Source organism: Electrona antarctica (genome assembly GCF_951216825.1).
Source record: "Electrona antarctica genome assembly, chromosome: 2".
Lineage (NCBI taxonomy): Eukaryota > Metazoa > Chordata > Actinopteri > Myctophiformes > Myctophidae > Electrona > Electrona antarctica.
This window is the reverse complement of record NC_136807.1, coordinates 16,114,330-16,133,838: the sequence shown is the minus strand read 5'-3', so window position 1 is coordinate 16,133,838 and position 19,509 is coordinate 16,114,330. Positions and strand designations below refer to the sequence as shown.

The following is a 19,509-nucleotide window of genomic DNA, read 5'->3' as shown; positions in this document are numbered from 1 at the left end:
GGTTTGTGTTTAGAGTTCATTATCTCATTATGTTACCTTGTGTTGTTAATAAAGCATGCTTAATTGAATGTATAATCTATACAGACTTCTAAATTTTACTAGACCTGTTAACTTCCTGCCTGTGCTGCCCACTAGTGTAATTGTTTTATTTGTCACAGTGTTTGTATATCATTTTTAAACCTAGTTTGTATGACTGTATTCTGTGTTCACTCCAAAACAGTAATACTTTTGGTCAATATTTGTTCAATTTGGTCAATAGGTGGCAGTGCAAGACAGCAGTCAAGACCACACAGATCAAGTACTGAGAGTCAAGTCAGAGTCTGAGACTGAGTCAGTCAAGAACAAAGTGATATTGAAAATCCCAGCTTCTTCATTGATGTAAAGAAACATTACAGTTACGTCTTGTGTGTGTATAAGTAATATTACTGCTACTGGCCTAATTGTAACTTATAGAAGAGTGACAGACCTCGTCCTTCTGTCTCAGAAGAGGACAGATCAGACTCGTAGCTCGTAGCCTCGGTACCCAGGCTTTTATTTTCGTCGTGGCCCATGACAGATGAGACCCGTGGAGGAAAGGACAGTGTTCTTTCCAACCAACACAACAGCATGACTGAATGCAGTCAGTCTTAACTTAAACTTATGACACATGGAAATAATATCTAATTGTTATAGTAGTAATAGTAGTTGTAGTAGTAGTAAACAACACAATTATTTAGGGCCTTAATTGGAAAAGTTGGCAATAAATCAATGGCACAATAAACCAACAGCACAATAAACCAGTGCTGTGCTGTCATACACTGGTGGTACGTGGTAGTATTTGTCATCTTGAATTGATATTCTGACTGTTGATACAAACCTTTAACAGCAATTTGCAACTCTAGATTATTTTTATAATGGGATGAATCTAGAGTTGCAATACCCTCCATTGACTCCCCATTCATCCAATTTGCATCTGCGATCTGCTTAGTATTAAACGACGTTAAACTCACCAACATTGCAGCTGTAGGCCAAGCTTGAATTATCCTCTTTCAATCTGCAAAGCTTTTGTTTCATAAAAATCCACCGTAGAGTCGACATGTTATGAGCTACTTTCTGAGCTCCAAGTGTGCGACCAGGGACTGGGAGCGCTTGTTTAATAGAAACCTAAAACACCCAAAGAAGAGCACGGTCTTGAAAGAAGACGAGGACGCGGCGGATGCCCCGGCCGTCACGCACGGCGTTCTATTAAACAAGCGGTCTCCAACAAGCATTGTTTGTGCATGCACTGTGTATGCCACGGTTTGCCACTAAAATGTGGAACGCCCTACCAACATGCGAATCACTTGACTCCTTCAAAAACGGCTGCAATTCGAAACTGCAGAGTGCAGGCCCCCGTCAAATCTGAGTCCCCCCACCCCTTCCCCCTTACTGTATATGCTTCTTTTCCATTTTGACCTCCTTACATGATTCCCTGTTATTTATAGAAGTGTATATTTGTACGTCTCTATGTTCTCATCTGTAATGCTTTATCAGTGTGTCGCCCACAGGCACAGTAACAGTAACACAGACTGCAAAAAACTTCAATCAATCCACTCAATGCTGCCTCCATCTGGCGGAGTCAGGTTACCAAAAAACCGCAACCCGCCGCAACCATGGCCGCAACCATAGATATATATAAAGGCCGCAACTACCAAAATTTACATACAGCTTTACAGAAACACAAGCCCAAAGTAGCTTACAAATAAGCAGACATGGCAACACTGAACACAATAACCGTTTCCGTCAACATATTTACGTACTGACGTATTTGTTCTACGTGTTAACGTCGTATCATACGTAAGGGTAACGTTCGGCGCTAGAAGAGAATCCCTTCCTAGTTCCTTCCGCTGCCGGCAGACAAGTTCAGATTCAGAACAGAAGGGAGTTGCTGCCCACTGTGTGCCCAGAGAAAAGAGCCGAAGACCAGCACTTCTTCACATAATCTGTAGCTTGAGGGTCGAGTTTGGATGTTATAGCGTCACAATATTAAATTATTATCCACTCCGAGAGCTGTGAAAGACATCTAAATCGAGGTACGTGCCACGGCTCTTGTTTTAGCGGAATGTAATTTGCCGATTACCGGCATGGGAATCGGCTAGTAGCCGTGTTAGCTCGTCTGGTAGGCTGGCGAAAGGGCGCAGAATGTATAGGCCTTTTACACCGCAACCTGTGACCTATCCAATACTGTGACTCCAGATTTGTTTGTCCTGTGTTCTACACATTAGACCGAATTGCCATGACACGTGTGGGAAATGTTATGTTAACCTATTTCCCACCCGGGTCCGATTTCTGTTCTAAATCTAAACGTGTTTTAGCAACGCCAAGAATGAGACCAGGGCGACCTCTTAAATCACTGAATTGTGTGGGTCAACCTTTTTCGTGTAACTGGGGAAGCGTCCGTTTTGGTGCCCGAGTGAAGCGACTTGGGCGGGGTTTTCAGATGGACAGTTGAATTATCCCACTGGTGATTAATGTTGGGAGATCAATCCGACCCACGTCACGCACCATGACATAAACGACCGAGTTTCCTTCTCTCATTATATAAGCTAACGTTAACATAGTCCGCCGTCTGGTACCTAAAGTTAGGACGGTTAGTCAGTTGGTCTCGTTGGCTAACTGGCTAGCATTTAGCTTGAATACTAGTGGTGTTCCGCGGCTCCGCCACTCACTCGTAAGGATGCGATTGATGTTGTCCAACTCAAAGTCGTCCGACCCTTTTAGCTAATAATATACAAGGGTAAAAAAAACAACAACCGGTTAACTACTGACATAGTTTGCTAACTCGGTAGCTAAAGTGAGCCAGTAGGCCAACGACTTAGCTTGCAAGTTGATGAAAGGAGGCCCGTCGCAGTTTGTCTGTCTTACTGCTGTATCAACTGAGCTAACTGCTAGCTTGGCCACTCATTCTTCTATAACATTTATTGACATAGAGTTGTCCTGACGTAGAATGTGTTTTCGTAATAGTTATTGGATCAATCCTAGGCCGGTAGACTTGTGGATACGTCTAACGATGTTGCGTGTTCAGCCTTTCCTGGTGTTTAATCACCACTACTGTATTACTACCACTACTGTACAACTGACACTGAACATCGATAACATAGCCATGGGGCATTTGATTGAATGCATCCTATACACATTATTGCCATTATCACCCTAGGTTGCCTGGAATTTCTCGTGTAATCTCAGCACAGGACATTGAATACTCTTACCACCCATACGATACCCTGATCGTATGTAATACACAACTTGATGTGAGTCTTTCAATGGACCTGAGACAACTGTTATTTTTGTAAAGTCCCCCTCAGCCATCACATACAGCTGTTGAGGAAATAGCTGGCCTCTACACTACAGCCCAGGGCAGTAGAGAGATGAGCAATGTCAATGACTCTGAATAAATTCCTGCTGTGTAAACTATACAGGCCCGACTACTCCCTCAACATGGAGTCTGTCATCATTATGCACATGTCTTTAAACTGTACCATAATGAATGGTGAGCCCCATTCATATCCGATTCTATGTGTACAGTACTGGATTTGTATAAGTTTTTACCTATTTTAATATACCTGTAGTAACCTTACAAAAAACGTGTAAGGTGTATGTCTATGTAATAGACTCGGGTATGGTATTATCCATGTCTTGGCCTTAAGTGTCTTTATGGGTCAACACAAGTGAGTGTGCATGTGCACAGGAGGTATTCATGTGACTGCTGCCTTAAACCCTTAAGTCAGTGGTCCTCAAAGCTCACACAACGCTAGTAGATGTTGTTCTTTTTTGAAAAATCTCTTTAGTCCTCGGCAGGAAATATTTTCAAAATGAGTTTGCTGCCAAATGCATATTAATTTCGGCATCCTTGAAATTAAATAGTTTGAGAACCAGACAATTATATAGTACACATTAACTATTTATGTTTGAGTACATTTGGTAATTGAAATGTGAAATCGCCCTGTATTAAAGGTGTGTTCCGAAAATGTACTCCTTAAAATGTTGTTTTACCGTTGCTACTCTGTTGTTTTACCGTTGCTTCTCTCCAGTCTGTGAAATAAATGGTTTACATTTTTAACTTTAACCACATGAACCCTAGAGTCCCTGTTCTTGGGCCCAAATGTGAGCTTGTGTAGATTGACTATTGTCAGTGATATATTTAATATTATACTTTATAAAATGTTAAATTGTTGCACACAATAATTCATTTTCGATAGCCTGTGTGCGACCCAGTAGAGCTATAAGCTTACAATAAATTGCGGTGTGACATGTGTCAAGTTGTGAGCTTGTAGATCTGATATTTGAATTTCCACTATTTGAAGAGTTGCAAAAATCTTAGAACCATTTTCAGCAGATTAATTTATACTGCTGAGTGGAAACGATTCTGACTACTAAGCAAAAAATATTGTGATTAGCTTGAATAACTGCGATCAGGTAATAATTGTGATAGGCCTAGGTTAACTTGGGACCAACACCAATCAATGCCATGGTTAACTTCACACACACATTATGACAAGATCATAGGATAAGAACATATTCATATATTTCTTAGTGTGCTGCACCAGCCCTTCCATTTTAAATAAAACATTTTAACATTGGCGCTCATGCTCAGTCACACAAAGAACAGTTCAAGAGATGCAGTGTATTTATTGATGACGTCAGTCAGTACATACATATACCCCAATAAACTGGAGAATAATTGAGAGCTAAACATTTGCATTCACATCAGGATATTCTTCTGACATTTGATTTAACGGTTGTGCCTGTAGCACTTCTTGCCTCTGCTAGTGAGAGAGTAGTGACAAAACCTGCTTGATCAGGTTGTGATGATTTGATAAATGGATAGCATCTCATATAATGGTAACTAATGTTCCATGGGGTTCCCAAACTGTGGCTGTGACATTAATTGTTTAATGGTGGTGCTGTATTGTTGGTGTTAGAATTAAAACTTATATAATATTAACACATACATTTCTCTGAACTTTGACCTTTCACCAAACACATTCCTCACTTAACAATTACCTACACTACAGTGTTTATTTGTACAGTACTACTACTGAACAGGAACATGCTTCTTGTCAGCCGTCGGTTGCCTGAACCAATGTTTGATTTAAACAAATATCTGCCCCCTATCCTAACTGAGTTCATATCCCAACATCTCAACACTGCTCTGACTTCCTATTGTTTCATGATCATGAATGAGTTATGTATTCTTTCATTTGTTTGAAGATTTGACTACTTTGCATATTTGGTAAACATACGGTTCCTCTAATGCACATTGAGTTGTGCTGTGTGCTGCAAATTTTATACAATATTCGACTTGACTACATGCACAATAAAATAAAGTCCTCATTTTCATCTATACGTTGTGTCAATGAGAGGGGTCCTGTTAGCAAACACTCAGTCATCACACAGAGCACCTGGTTCAACTCCTGGCATCTCCAGCTTTACTTGGCTGCAACGAACATAATGGGCAATGTTCACGCCTTCACGGGTAGGAACTGAGACTGACTGTAGGAAATTTGAGCGCGATATATGATATATCGGCAGGAGGAAAATTGGAATGCAAGACTTTGTAGGGTATTTGTATATTTGACTCGAACCCGCGACACGCTAGCCTGTCAGGCTGAGGTGCCTGGACCACTCGACCGCGGCCCAGGCCAAACTATTCCGATTTTTATCCCTTAACCTAAGATCATCCCTTTTCTGTGCGTCCACAGTTGTTAAAAGATGGCGGTGAACGTGTACTCGACATCAGTGACCAGTGAGAACTTAAGTCGTCATGACATGCTGTCCTGGATCAATGAATCATTACAACTCAACCTCACCAAAATAGAACAGCTATGTACAGGTAAGGAGTGTGTGAGCGTGAGCTTGTAAATGGAATAGATACATTCATGCATTTACAGTAACCTATAGTTATTGTATACTGTTATAGTTACAGTATTATATAGTTATTGTGTACTGCTGCCTTTCTGTCTGTGTGGCTATGTGTCTGTGGGTGTGTCTGTCCATACTAGTCTTGTGCAGAACAAATGTCAAGCTCCAGATGACCCAGATGATGAGAGATAATGAAAACGTATTAAACCCACAACTTCCCTTCTGACAGTATGTTGTATATGAGAGGGAGGAAGTTGTGCAATGCTTGTATGTGTAAAGGTCCAACAGTGAAACACTCTTTGTAAGCAGCTCATTTGGTTCGCAAACCAGAGGCCAGCCAAGTTCAACAACCACCGTTCTCTCACTTCTCTGGTGCGCTGCTGCTGCTCCTCCTCCACCAGTCCAGTGAAGTCACATAATAGTAGCCTAAACTCTAGTTAGTTGCCAACATTCACCAGCTCAGCCCTCTTCATATACATTACACAAACAAAGAATTGTTATTATTATTATATTATATAAAAAAAAAAAAATCAGCCCGACTATTTATCATGCATTTTGGGCCCTACCCAAAAATGTCGGGTCGGGTTCGGGCAGAGATTGATAACTATCTTGGATTAGTTAGAAATAGAAGATGCCATGAGTTGCATTTGAATTGCCTGCTTGCTATCAAGTAGGGTTTCAGTTCAAAATATGAATGAGGATTTGTAGTGATCATCCCTAAGGGGAAAGAAATGACTTCTCTGCACTGACCCATCAGTGGCTCGCTCAGATTTAACAAGTGTCTTGCTCAGGGACAACGTGGCACATTTCCTGTAGGAGCCAAGGATCTAACCGGGGACCTTTCTGAATGATTCCCACAGGCGACAACTCTACCTTCTGAGCTACTGCTGCCTCCAATATAAATGCTTTTTAGCTGATGAAAAGCTAGCATTTACTATTGTATGGCCTGACATTTCAGCAAATAAAGATTTGTGCAGGAATGTGCGTGCGCCTTTGGTGGCATCTTGGTGTATTCACAACAACAAAAACGGAGATCTCAAAATCACTTGTACATTGGGAAAGTATAGGTCAAGTTCTACTTGCCCAACGGATAATGTGTGCAAGAGCATGTGGTGGGGTCACCATTACTGGTGGAACGCGTGTGCTAGTCACTATGCAAAATAACTGAGGGAAAAATACATACCAGGTCTTGTTTTATCATGCTAAATTGCTAATATGTAGATATGCCTGCCTATCACGTCGAGACTAAACCAGGCCAATTCAAATGAACTGCCGGCGGTAGGTCGTAAATAAGGGAACGGACACTTGCTTAACTACTGACATATTGCATGAATATTTGAAGGGTGAAACTTGACATTGTTGGTTGTTTCTCAGTTCACTGTTGCTTGCAGCAGGTCAGGATAGAATGATCGAAACATGTCTGTTAATCACTTTCCTTTCCACTCACGCACTTGCTTATGTTGCTGTATGTCAGCTGGTGCATGTTTTGCTTGGCAGAGAAGAGAGAGTGCAGATGGCTCATGTTGTGTAAATGAACAAAAGGGGTTGCCCTCGGTGTCAAACACTCCAAAAATAAATAAAAATGTTAAAGAATTAAAGTGTGGAGAAAAAAGCAAAAACCCACTTGCCATTCCGGGCATCCAGAAAGTAAACTATACTTGCCCTGGAAAGTAGGACTAACCTTAGTGAGTTTCACCAACCAAAGCTAATGATTTGCATTCAATTTCTTTCCAGTTTGATTAAAGGTATCCTGCAACTATACCAAGCCCTGGTAGTAGAGCATGCATGCAGGTGTCTTTCAAATAGTGGTCATATTTATTTTTGTTGAATGTCTTTAAATATTCTCCTTAGTCATTATAATTATTGAATTGCAAATGTAACATTAAACATTGACTAGATTTCAAGGGTGGTAGTAGATTTTGACTGTCACTGAACCATGTCTGTCCCTGTGTGGTCCTGGACAGGAAACGGAACAGCTACTGGAAAAACACAAAGAGATTACATCATCGTCGTCAAAGGAGTAGATGTCTGTCATTTTGGTTAACCAAGGACCCAAATGACTTCATGCGTTTTCATTTGGTACTGTCAATGTCTGTCAGAACAGGTGTCATGTGACGCTAATAATAGACATCAGATATTCTCTTTTGAGATCAGTATGTCATAATAAAAGGTATTTTTATAAAAGTAATTTCTACCACAATTTGAATGAGTGCATGTTCTCTTTTTGTATCATGTCTGTCCCAATTTTTCGGTCTAGAGGAAATCAGAATACATCACGCTCAGGGGAGCAGATTACATTGTCATGATGTAGTGGCCTAGTGAGCTAACACGGCTATCAGTCGCCAGTTCCCAACAAATGGATAGGATCATGTTTCACTGCTGTAGTGTAGACTATTGAGAGTCTGTTCATTCCAAAAGGAGGAATGATAGGTTAATGACCAATGTTGGGCTGGAAAAGGATGAGTGAAATGGCTTGGTGCTAAATAAAATTACCTTTTATGTTTTATTTTTTTTTCTGTTGTGGGGGGGAATAAAATCTTAGTCCCACTCCCAAACTAGGCCAACTAAAAGAAAAATGGTTGTATTATAATATTAGGTTGTCCTGTTTTGTAACAATAACTGAATCTGCCTTTGCATGCTGACGATTGGAAAAGACATCTGTCCATGATATTTTGTGGGGCTATTCAAAACATAATGGGGTGTGCCAAGTGAAGTGGACATCCACATAGCTGCCCTAATCCCCACTGGTCATACCATATAAAACAACCACAGAGTGGTTCTCGCTCTGCAAAGTCTGCATCTCATTTTAAATCTCTTTTTTTAATGAGCCTATGTTTCGGTTTGTCTCATTTGTGTAGGTGGTGCCTACTGTCAGTTCATGGACATGCTTTTTCCCAACTCTGTGCCTCTGAAGAAAGTAAAATTCGGTGCCAAACTGGAGCATGAGTACATTCACAACTTCAAACTCCTGCAGGCCTCCTTCAAGAAGATGGGAGTCGACAAAGTAAGCTGTCAAGAATATTGCTCCCATAACTTTGTAGGACACAATGCTACCAACATGTAAACTATACACTGTACCATCCCCTTCCTTGCATGCAAATTATACATCCTCCGTCCTTACTGCTGCTAACATGCAAACTACACATTATAGCAGCTTCCTTACTTTTAGTGCTAATATGCAAATCTTATTTGTCTCCTTTCCTCTCTCCTATCCGCCCCTGATCTCCAAATATTACACATTGGAGATCAGTGAGATTGGTTAATACACCCTAAAATTATGTTTTCTGTTGGTATCAAACCTGAATATTGCTTTTTAGCTGCAACTAGCTAATATAAGCCACATTTGTCAGTCGGGCCAAAAATGTCAAGTGCAAACCGAGAGCTGGTCCCAGCTTATCATGAAGAACATGATTGCAAAAAATAGAATGTGATCTCTAATTCAACATTGCTCACCTTCTTCAATATGTCTGATAAAGTATGCAAATATAGAACCTGAATGGATTGACGAAATGGAGACCTTCCTAAAGTTCACCAGCCGCAGCTGTTTTCCCAGCATTTGGGTCCCGGCCGGCCTAATATCCTTGACGTAACAATATATTCTACTGCTGGCGTTCAGCCAGACTCTGTATGGACTGATCCTCTCTGCTAGCAGGGCTTCCTTTGTCAGGTCATGGGTTCTGACCTGACTAGATGTTGTGTTCTGTTTGTTTTTTACAGCTCTGTGTCATCTCTTTATATCATGCTTTGGATTCCTCTGTTTATCCGGTCAGGGTTGCGTCACTCCCCTCGGAACTGGGAATAAAAACAAAAATTCTGTTGGCGCCACTGACTGTGATGCCGATAGTCCTCAACCAAAACCACAACCACACATTACATCACACACGTCCGACAAGGAACCACACTTACAGAATCTATTTACACTTGAAGGTTAAATACTGGTTTACACACCTTCAACCTTCGCATTTTGGGCTACACTGGTCTTCTGTAGTTGGTTCTAGAGCTTTTAATTTTGTTTATTTTATTAATAAAACTTCAATATATGAAAATAATTTACTTTAATTATAATTAATGACCTGTTAAAAAAATAAGGTGATCTACAAGCTCGGTGGCTCATGAGTGTGAAGACACATTGTGAGCTTTTATTTTTTAACATTGAAAAATGTTTGCCTATAATATGTCCAAAATGGGACTGGCAAATTGCAGCCTGTAGTATGCCATGTAATCACAATGTTTTTGCATTTGTCGACATGGTTAAGGTCACTGAAATTGAGAGAGTAAATGGGTCATAGGTTGGCCACTGCCTACAAATGGAATCTGTAGCTGATCAAATTGAATTGTTCAGCAACGGTTTCGTTCCCTTAAAGATTCCATATAAATGTCTCCATATTACAGGCATATGCCGATTTATGTTGGTCATAGTTGTACGACCTGCCATAGACGTCACTCGGCCATCACAACTTGAACTTTATATAGTAGATGTATCTAATGAAGGAAATCATGAAAACAAATACATTGATTAAGTAGTGATAAATTGCTTGTCGCCCATGTCTGCCTGGCCTTGGCTCCATGTACTCTGTCGACTTTGCTCTAATTATCTCCACTCTACCCCTTCCTTTTCATATATTTTATGTGACGTGTATGCATGTCTACCTCACATGTACACTATCGGCCATGTACGTGCGTGTGCGTGCAGCCATGCATGCACGCTCGATTTGTACATTTTTGTTGTGTCGGTGACCAAGTATGCATGTGTCTGACCACAACATGAGTGTCTGTGTGTGGCTACCATTCTGGCAGAATGTTTTTTATTTTCCCTGTGCCAGTAGTGAGGGTAGGTTGGCAACCTAGCTGACATTTCACACAGAGCTCTGCAAGCTGCTAATTGGGTCTCAGCTACTTATTAGCTGCCAAAGCGGGGTGTGTGTGAGAGAGAGAGAGAGACGGGAATGTGGGCATCCGGCTGAATGGAAGGGTAAAGTCCCCGGCAACCACCACAGAGGCAAGGGGGTTAGAATCTTCCATGGTGCCACCAGCTTGGCCGGGAATCTGATTCTGATTCTGAAACACATTTTGTGAAGCTGTGTGGTGAGGGTGATCACTGTCACTGAACTACCGACTCCTAGAGGTTGTTCAGGGCTCCTCTTTATCGAGGTGTGACACTATGAGGGATGGCGTCATGTTTCTCTGCACACGTGTCCTCATGGTAAAACCCCTCGCTGTCGGGTGAAAGGATGCGGCTGGTGACTTAATGTGTAGACGTGGTTGTCTACAACTCCAACACAACCATCTGTAGGGGTCAGGGAGTGGGAATTGGCATAACTAATAAATTGGGAGGAAAAAAGAGGGAGAGAAGGGGTTTAACATGACGTCTGAACTTGAGTCAGGTGTGTGTGTGTGTGTGTGTGTGTGTGTGTGTGTGTGTGTGTGTGTGTGTGTGTGTGTGTGTGTGTGTGTGTGTGTGTGTGTGTGTGTGTGTGTGTGTGTGTGTGTGTGTGTGTGTGTGTGTGTGTGTGTGTGTGTGTGTGTGTGTGTGTGTGTGTGTGTGTGTGTGTGTGTGTGTGTGTGTCGCTTCTTGCACAACAACAATATTATTCAACTAATTGAAACTACATGTTTATTCAGTACTGTGTTCATTTGCTTTCCATGTATCAAGTTTCAGTCAATTTCAGTCTTTTCATCTATGGCATTAACAGACTGCATCCTTAGACTCACTAAATTGAGAGAGGACGCAATCATGTCACCCTTCGGGGGTCCTGGGATGCAATACTGTACTCGGTACTGTACTCTAACATTAAATGGCAATTTATTCAAGAAATATTTATATATATTTAAATATCTTTTATTAACGGCAATTGATTTAATACATTATTTTTAATATTTTATTACAGTTTATTAAGTACAGCAGTACCACGAGTAAAATATATGTGAAATGGATGAGAACATAAATCGATACAATGCCCAACCCAATGGTCCAATCCTGCTCTTCTGCTTCCTTTCTCATCTCCCTTTTCTTGTTCACAGATCATTCCAGTGGACAAGCTGGTGAAGGGGAAGTTCCAGGACAACTTTGAGTATGTGCAATGGTTTAAGAAGTTCTTTGATGCCAACTATGACGGTAAACCTTATGACCCTTGTGAGGCACGGCAGGGACAGGACGCCATGCCCCCAAGCGCCCCCATGTCTGCCCTCAACAAGCCCCCCAAGAAGATACTCAACCAAGGTTAGTTCACAGTATTGGCCATGCAATTTTCGCATTACAAGATGCTTAATTTACAGTTATTTTAAATGGAGAATGGTGTCCCATAACCTTCTCAACACATTACATCCTTTCTTTTGTCTTTTTTGACCACTGTCTCTCTGTCCTTAGCTCCTCAGAGAACGCCTGTTGCTAAGGTTGCGCCCAAGATGACCGCAAGCGGAGCCAGGAGGCCAGGGATGGGAGTGGGCGGTGACGATAAAGCAGAGCTGATGCAGGAGGTCAGTTTTTGAAAATAGCCATTTTCTTTCCTCCTCAGACAAGAGGGCCATTTTATATTTCATTAGGTTTTTTTGCACTCTTACATATTTACAGGTATTCATTGTATGTCTTGGGGTACGCACCAACTAAACGATGGCACTACATATTTTGATTTACATGTTAAGCATTTCGCGACAGTTTATTACCACTTATAGAGCTGTTATTGGTATACTGCTCACTGAATTCCACAGACCACAATTTAAACAAAATATCACGGTCCGGAATATTTAGGCGCGGCAGTGTCTCAGGAGGTAAATCGGTCGCCCAGGAACAGGAATGTTCCCGGTTCGATCTCTGGCTCTTCCTGGCTGCACGTCGAAGTGTCCTGGAGCAAGACACTGAAACACTAACTGCTCCTGATAAGCAGGTTGGTGACTTGCATGGATTCTTCCGCCGCCGGTCACTCTGTGTGAATGTAATGCATGATACAACAGGTTGTTCTGGCAAACTAACCTGATTGGTCGAAAATAGGCTCTCCAGCCATTCTCAAATAAGCACGGCGGCATACCTCGGTTGATTTGACTGTGACTGAGCTGTGCTGGTGAGATGGTGTCTGTAATCACACAGCACTACATGGTTCAAGGATTTACTATATTGTTACGTCTTGTGTACACAAGAGTAAAACGTATAAACTACAGTTTATAAATGCATGTGAAGCTTGCAGACATGGAAGTTAAATCTGTTATAAAAACAAATCAGAAGATATCTAGGCTACAATGAGATTGTGAGGACTACATTTTTGTTTATCTATGTGTGATATTAATCTGTTTGGGAAGTCACAAGTGTCTTATTTAGCTTATTGGCTCAAATTGGCTCTTGACTGACAGACCCCCACGTATTTCCAGGGAAATGGACATAACGCTCACAAAAAGGCTGTTATTTTGAGAGCATTCCTGGATACATAATGTTGTGCCTCTAATAATAGTAAAGCATACCCTCTTGTGTAATATTGATTAATTGCCAAGGGCTTTGGTGAAAAGCGCTATATAAATGCACCAATGTCCCATTTATATAAAATTATAACTTTTGAATGGGAGCTCTGCACTGCAAAATGGTTGAAACCTTATTTATCTTCAGGTGGACATGCTGAAATCCACCATCCAGGACATGGAGAAGGAGAGGGACTTTTATTTTGGAAAGCTGCGGAACATTGAGCTGATTTGCCAGGAGAAGGAAGGGGAGGGAGACCCCACCCTGCAGAGGATTATAGACATCCTCTACGCCACAGATGTGAGTTCAACTTCACAACAAGTTAACCCTAACATTCCCTCTTTTAACTGTATTTCACAGATAAGTTAAAATCCTTAGTCCTTCTGTATGCTACATCCGTAAGTTCAAATCCCTTGTTAGTCATGGGATTCATTTCTTTCTTGAATCATAATTCATAAACATTCTCTACTACTCTACAAACATGAGTGATCAAGTGATAGTGGTCCTATTTTACTATAGTATATGCTTAAACTATAACCCAAAGCAAATTTCTCCCTATATGGAAAATATGTTGTCTTTATGGTTGTGATGCATTGCCATAAATGTGCTAAATGGAGCGTGTAGTTATCTAACGCAAGAATCATTCCCACATCCCACCCTGAGGAGAGGAAACCCCTGTTGGACTGTAATGCCTCTTGTCTTAACACATTGAGAGCCCACGCAAAACTGCCCAAAATCACTTTCACCTAGAAAATCCATTCACATTTTTTATAATTCAGCTGACTGTGGAGACACATGCTGGAACTTTTTACTTTGAAATGTTTTATAGTTTCTGAGTTATTTAATTTAAACGCCAAATGCATTCTCAATGGCGAAAAAACAAAGTGTTTTTTTAATTTAAAAAAAAAAGAAAGAAATATATATATATATATATATATATTTATTTTTTTCAAAGACGTCCACAGACGTCTTGGGCTATGCACGTGCGGTAATACCCAGGACGTCCACAGACGTTTTGGGCACAAAATGTGTTAAGAAACAGTCCACACTCATAAAAGATTCAGCATTGATAATTATAAACACAACACAACTTATGAGGGCCGGAACAGCTGAAACGAGTCCGTTTCTCAGACTGCTGCTGCTGTAAATTAAAAACACAAACATTTCTTCTGTGAGTTTCTGACTGTTTGCTCTGAGTCTTTGATTCCTTAAACTGTCAGTAGAGCAAATTGGCTTGGCCTCTGGACTTTAGTCCTGCATTTTAATTGGACTGTAATGTTTAGCATGTTTGTAGTAGATACGCATAAACTAGTCTGGAGACTTTGTATTGTGTATCCCAGTCAAGTGTTTTTACTGTCTACTCGAAGGACAAACTACAGTGTCAAGATTATGCATGCACTGTAACAACAAGCACATGACAAGATGCTAAGATCAGCTTTGCAAAAAAGAAAGGAGAGGTATGGTACAAACTCGTAGTATGGGTATACTATACCCTGAAGAAACTATACCCTGAAGAAGGCAACCTGTTTGTCGAAACGTTGGTAAAATAAAAAGTTTTTTGGCATCGGGACTACGAGTTTGTGCAACCTCTCCTTTCCTTTTTAAAATATATCCGTGGTCCGCAGCGCAGTCCGCACCTCCCTACTCTTGGTGTGCGCTCCTACCTCTTTGATTGCTCAGATCAGCTTTGCAAACAAGTCCTTGGATATCAATATTCAGCTCTAAGATTATAAAAGCCTTGACCACAAGAACAAAAACAAAGTCCAGAACAGCTGGGAGGAGATTGCCCAGTCTTACCTCCCCATCAAATGTTATGATGCTGAAAATGTGTCAGACCTCCTCCATTAGAGTGATGGCATATAATTGATCTGACCTAGATTTGTGCTCTCTGTGATATAAATTATTAGGGCTAGCTGTGTAGAGTACAATGGATTTCATACATGGATGTGGGGACTGGGGTCGCTCCTCAACTGTCATCGAGCAGATGAATGGTGTATAGGTAATGTTATGGTTAGGTTAAGTTATCACTGACACAATGAATGTAAATAAAAGTTTGAGACTATGCATGTAGGTCTTTTTCACCTCCAGCGCACAAAAAAAAGTAATACATTGAGCCCTTTAGTACCTGACAGAGTTGTATAAGGATTCATGATGGCAATATCCCCAGATTGATTATGTCTAGAGCCATGTGTTGAATGTCTTGTGAAGATGAAATGGAAAAATAGGTTTTTCACACTTTAAGAGCATATCCATGGTCATCATATGGGCATACCTAAGAATAGATGCCAAACAATGAGACATTTTTAAATTTTGTTTTTTTTATATATCAAAAGTCCATAAAAAGGCAATTTTTATTACTTCCTTATAACGGAAATGTGCTGCATGATGACGAAACGTGGCCTGAAAGAATCTTGATTTCATTCACCCGTTTGATTCCCATTGCTGCACGTTCCTTCAAATACAGCTGATTCTATAGGTTTGAAATAAACCACATAGTAGCAAACATGCTTTGCTGCCTGTCTGTTTCTCACTTTTTGGCCAGTTTTGGCTTCACTGCACTGGCTTCCGGTTGTTTTTAGGATTGATTTTAAAATTCTTTTACTTGTTTATAAAGCTCTCAATGGTCTCGCACCTTCCTACCTACATGACTGCCTGCCTAAATATGTCCCAAACCGCCCCCTAAGGTCTTCCACTGCGGGCCTGCTCGCTTTGCCTAAAAAAATGGCAACCAAAAAATACAGGGAAGCAGCGTTTTGCTTCTACCGGGGCCGCCGGCGTGGAACAAACTCCCACTGTACCTTCGACAGGCAGCCTCTGTAGACATTTTTAAAGCGCAGCTCAAGACTCACTTCTACAACCTTGCTTTTAATTGATCTTTTAATTTTTTTGTTATTCATGTCCTCACTGTATTGCATTACTGCTCTTGTTTTTTTTAATGTTTATGCCTGGCTTTTTTTCTCCATTGCTCTGTAAAGCACTTTGAGCTGCATTTCATGTCATGAAAGGTGCTATACAAATAAAGTTTTATTATTATTACTTGAAAACGCACTCCACGGTCCACGAGTCGCGGATCTAGCGGAGCTATGTCCCATAGCCTGAGGGGATGCAACGCTCTGGTTCAGAAACACAGGTTTCAGACTGAAACATTGCACCCCGACTTTAACCTCTCTGTAATGAGTGATGATGCAGCTCATATCATATCCTCTCTCTATTGATTCAATCATTCATTCAATATCTAATGTCTCACTCTCTCTCCACAGGAGGGCTTTGTGATACCAGATGCTGAGTCAGAAGAACAGGAGGAGTTTTAGTCCCCTTAGTAAAGGGTCTACCAGCCCTATTTCTCTACAGTTTCACCATCCCTTCCCAACCCTCCTCGACCCTACTGTAATGCCCATAAACTTCAAGCTGGTGCCTCCAAGACAACACATCCATGTGTTATTTTCCCACCTTTGATTGAGAACACATGAGCCCAGTTGGAAAACCTCTGATGCCAACATGTGGTCCCCTGCAGTGTCCTGAACCTCTGCAGTTAAATCTTATAGGAAGCTCCAGCCCTACTCTGCAATCAACTAATTGCAGACAGTCACTGCCTTTTCCATCCCAGTACACTCCACCTGTCAGTATGAAGTTTCCAGTTACAACCCATTCCCTCTGTCCTTCAACCCCAATCCTCCCCAAAAGCCAGATTATATAATATCTGGTTTCTTGAAATATTGGACTTTTAACAAAACAAAATGTTTTCTGTGTGAGTGTGAGAGTGCGTATGTGTGTTTTCAAGTGCAAAATCAATTAGAAACCAATCAGTTGTGATGAACCTCCTCTGAAGACCATACTTGTCCGTCTGAAGTCAAGAAGACTTGTCCCAAACTAACTTATTATTTATCTCCGCTTGTCACCGCTCCCAGCTGCAGCTGTTGTGTGGGTGGCCATTTTGTGTCCCGTTTTTTTCTTTTGAGCCATTTGAGCCCAATAGATTCAGGAACTGAAATGGTGTCAGTAAAAGTAATATATTATGTGGGACATTTAGTAATGGTTTTGTTTGGGTCGAGGCAGCAGTAGGTCTTCCAATTGCCTCTGTCCCGACGCCTGGCGCCACTGTCTTGGTTGTTTGACAAACGAAGGTTGAAAAAACTGTCTGTTATCTCCCTGTCCCCCCATTTTCACACTTAGTTACTACTTTATCTTTTTTTTGTCTCCTTAGGTTTTGAGTGGTCATTGTTTTCATTGTATGTTTGACATGCCGTCAGCCACACATTCACCTTTTATACATAAGGCCCCGCCTCACTATGCCTAATACATTATCACTGTCTACCACATATTGTCATTTTGTGGACCACCTCCCCCCCAATTTTGCTGTTCTAGATGTCAGACTTGTGATTGTTGCTGATGGTTCTTTCTTAAATGTGCAGTTGTTTACTCCAAGAACTGCTTGTTTTTTGTTTTGTTTAGCCACCCTTTCCAGACAGCAGCCTTTTGGTCAATATGCCAATGTTTAATGAAAAGTATTTGCAAGATCAAGAATGATCTTTTTGTATGTTCTGTCGTCTCTTTGAGTGCTTGTTTTAAGGCATATGCACGGTTTTATACAAGTGACCCTTAATAAACCCCTCTTAACCAACACTAAAGGCTATTTTATACTGGCTGCATTAAGTGACCCTTTCTATAAGTGTTGGTTGACAAATATGTTCAACTGAAAAAGGTTTGAATGACATTCTGTTGAAAATATGTTTAATATACATTACCATGAATTATGCCGAACAGGGTGAGAATTGACCACCAGACTTGTCTGCCCTAACAGCCACTGTAGCAGATAACCAACCACTATATTGGAGAAAATATATTGGCTGGTAAAATAGTAATGGTAAGAATATGTGACCGCTTCGCTTTGGGGTCCAAACAGCCACTGTGACCGGGCGAGAACGATGTCAGTTTGCTTCCATGACTTTTCAACTGCTGGATTTGGTATGTTTGTTTTTCAAGGCTGTCATGTATCCTATAATGATATGGGATCAATGACTTGCCAATCTGTCAAACCAAAGTTGTTTTCCTCTTTGGGAATACACACTGAATAAGAGTGTATATCCCCCCGCCCCCACTCCTTTGCTATTTCCAAGCCCTAATATTTGGCCAATTTTAACATGAAAGCTGTGTACTGTGGATTTAAGGACATTATGTTGACACTGTTAATAAAACTGATGTGTAATTTTCAACACTTTATTGTGTTTCTAATTGGGGACCACTTCACATTTGTGTTTTTGTTACATAACTTAAGTGATACCAATCTGTGGACATTTAAAGTTCTACCTACCTGCCTTATAATAATAATATAAACAAAAGTAAAAAATAATAATTGCAAGTTTTGTTACATAAATCTGAACATATGTAAGGCACGTGTACAGGACATTGTTCTTCAGTTGCACAGATGTATAGCACCCCAAATGAGAAGTGTTGAAAATAACGTTTTCTTTATGAGTGTAATCTAGAGACAAAAGGACCCTCAAACTCCATCTCCTTTTAGAAATTGCCTGTCTCTGTTGCTTGATGACAGAGATGTTGACTGTTTATCGAATGCCTTATTCCTGGTTTAAAAAAGAAAAAGAAAAAAAAACATTCTACACTTCTTTAATGACACGTTTTTCATAAGTGACTTTGTTGTACTATTCTCTTTTTATTTTGGCAAATGTTTGTATACTATGATTTAAAGTATTGTAAGGAAGTCCTCATATGGTTATACATTTTTGCGGACAGAAGTCAGAAAATAAAAGAGATTGGAGGTATTCTGGGTGGATCTTGGATGTTTTAGTTTGAAACAGACATGCCTTCTGTAAAATGGTTTGAAACAAACATGTTAATGTCTTTCAGGTTTTACTCTGTACGAACCATTGATGAGGTCTTCTAGCTGTCATACAAATAGTTACGCTAGCATTCACAGCTGTAGTTTTAAGACAAATTAAATGCATAGGCTAATGGTAATGACTTTATGCTCATGAGTGTTGACTGGAGACTGTTGGCTCTTGTCAAATGGCTTGTTTGATCAAAACGTTAAGAATAGACTTATTGGCTGCAGACTGATGTAAAATACACCATTTGAACTAGGAGTCAAAGTACTGCTGGTAACTAAAGCCCATCAGTTCATGTTACTAATTTGCACACCTACCGTGTGTGGCAGATTAATAATG

At 40.6% G+C, this 19,509-nt stretch overlaps 1 protein-coding gene across 1 annotated transcript; it reads left to right on the top strand.

The window, feature by feature from the left end:
* The first annotated feature begins 1,824 nt into the window (after nt 1-1,824).
* On the top strand, nt 1,825-19,107 carry LOC306942484 (microtubule-associated protein RP/EB family member 1-like). The gene is made up of 7 exons (XM_079528396.1): nt 1,825-2,051; nt 5,721-5,851; nt 8,739-8,884; nt 11,902-12,100; nt 12,248-12,357; nt 13,475-13,627; nt 16,588-19,107. The coding sequence occupies exons 2-7, from the start codon at nt 5,731-5,733 to the stop codon at nt 16,636-16,638; spliced, it is 780 nt and encodes a 259-aa protein (XP_079384522.1). The 5' UTR covers nt 1,825-2,051; nt 5,721-5,730; the 3' UTR covers nt 16,639-19,107.
* The last annotated feature ends 402 nt before the right edge of the window (nt 19,108-19,509 follow it).

What these genes read in the sequence shown, in the direction of transcription:
- LOC306942484 (XM_079528396.1), top strand. Translation starts at nt 5,731, where the DNA reads ATGGCGGTGAACGTGTACTCGACATCAGTGACCAGTGAGAACTTAAGT. An exon ending in AGAAGATGGGAGTCGACAAA is followed by an intron (nt 8,885 to 11,901) that starts GTAAGCTGTCAA and finishes TCTTGTTCACAG; the next exon opens with ATCATTCCAGTGGACAAGCT. An exon ending in AAGCAGAGCTGATGCAGGAG is followed by an intron (nt 12,358 to 13,474) that starts GTCAGTTTTTGA and finishes ATTTATCTTCAG; the next exon opens with GTGGACATGCTGAAATCCAC.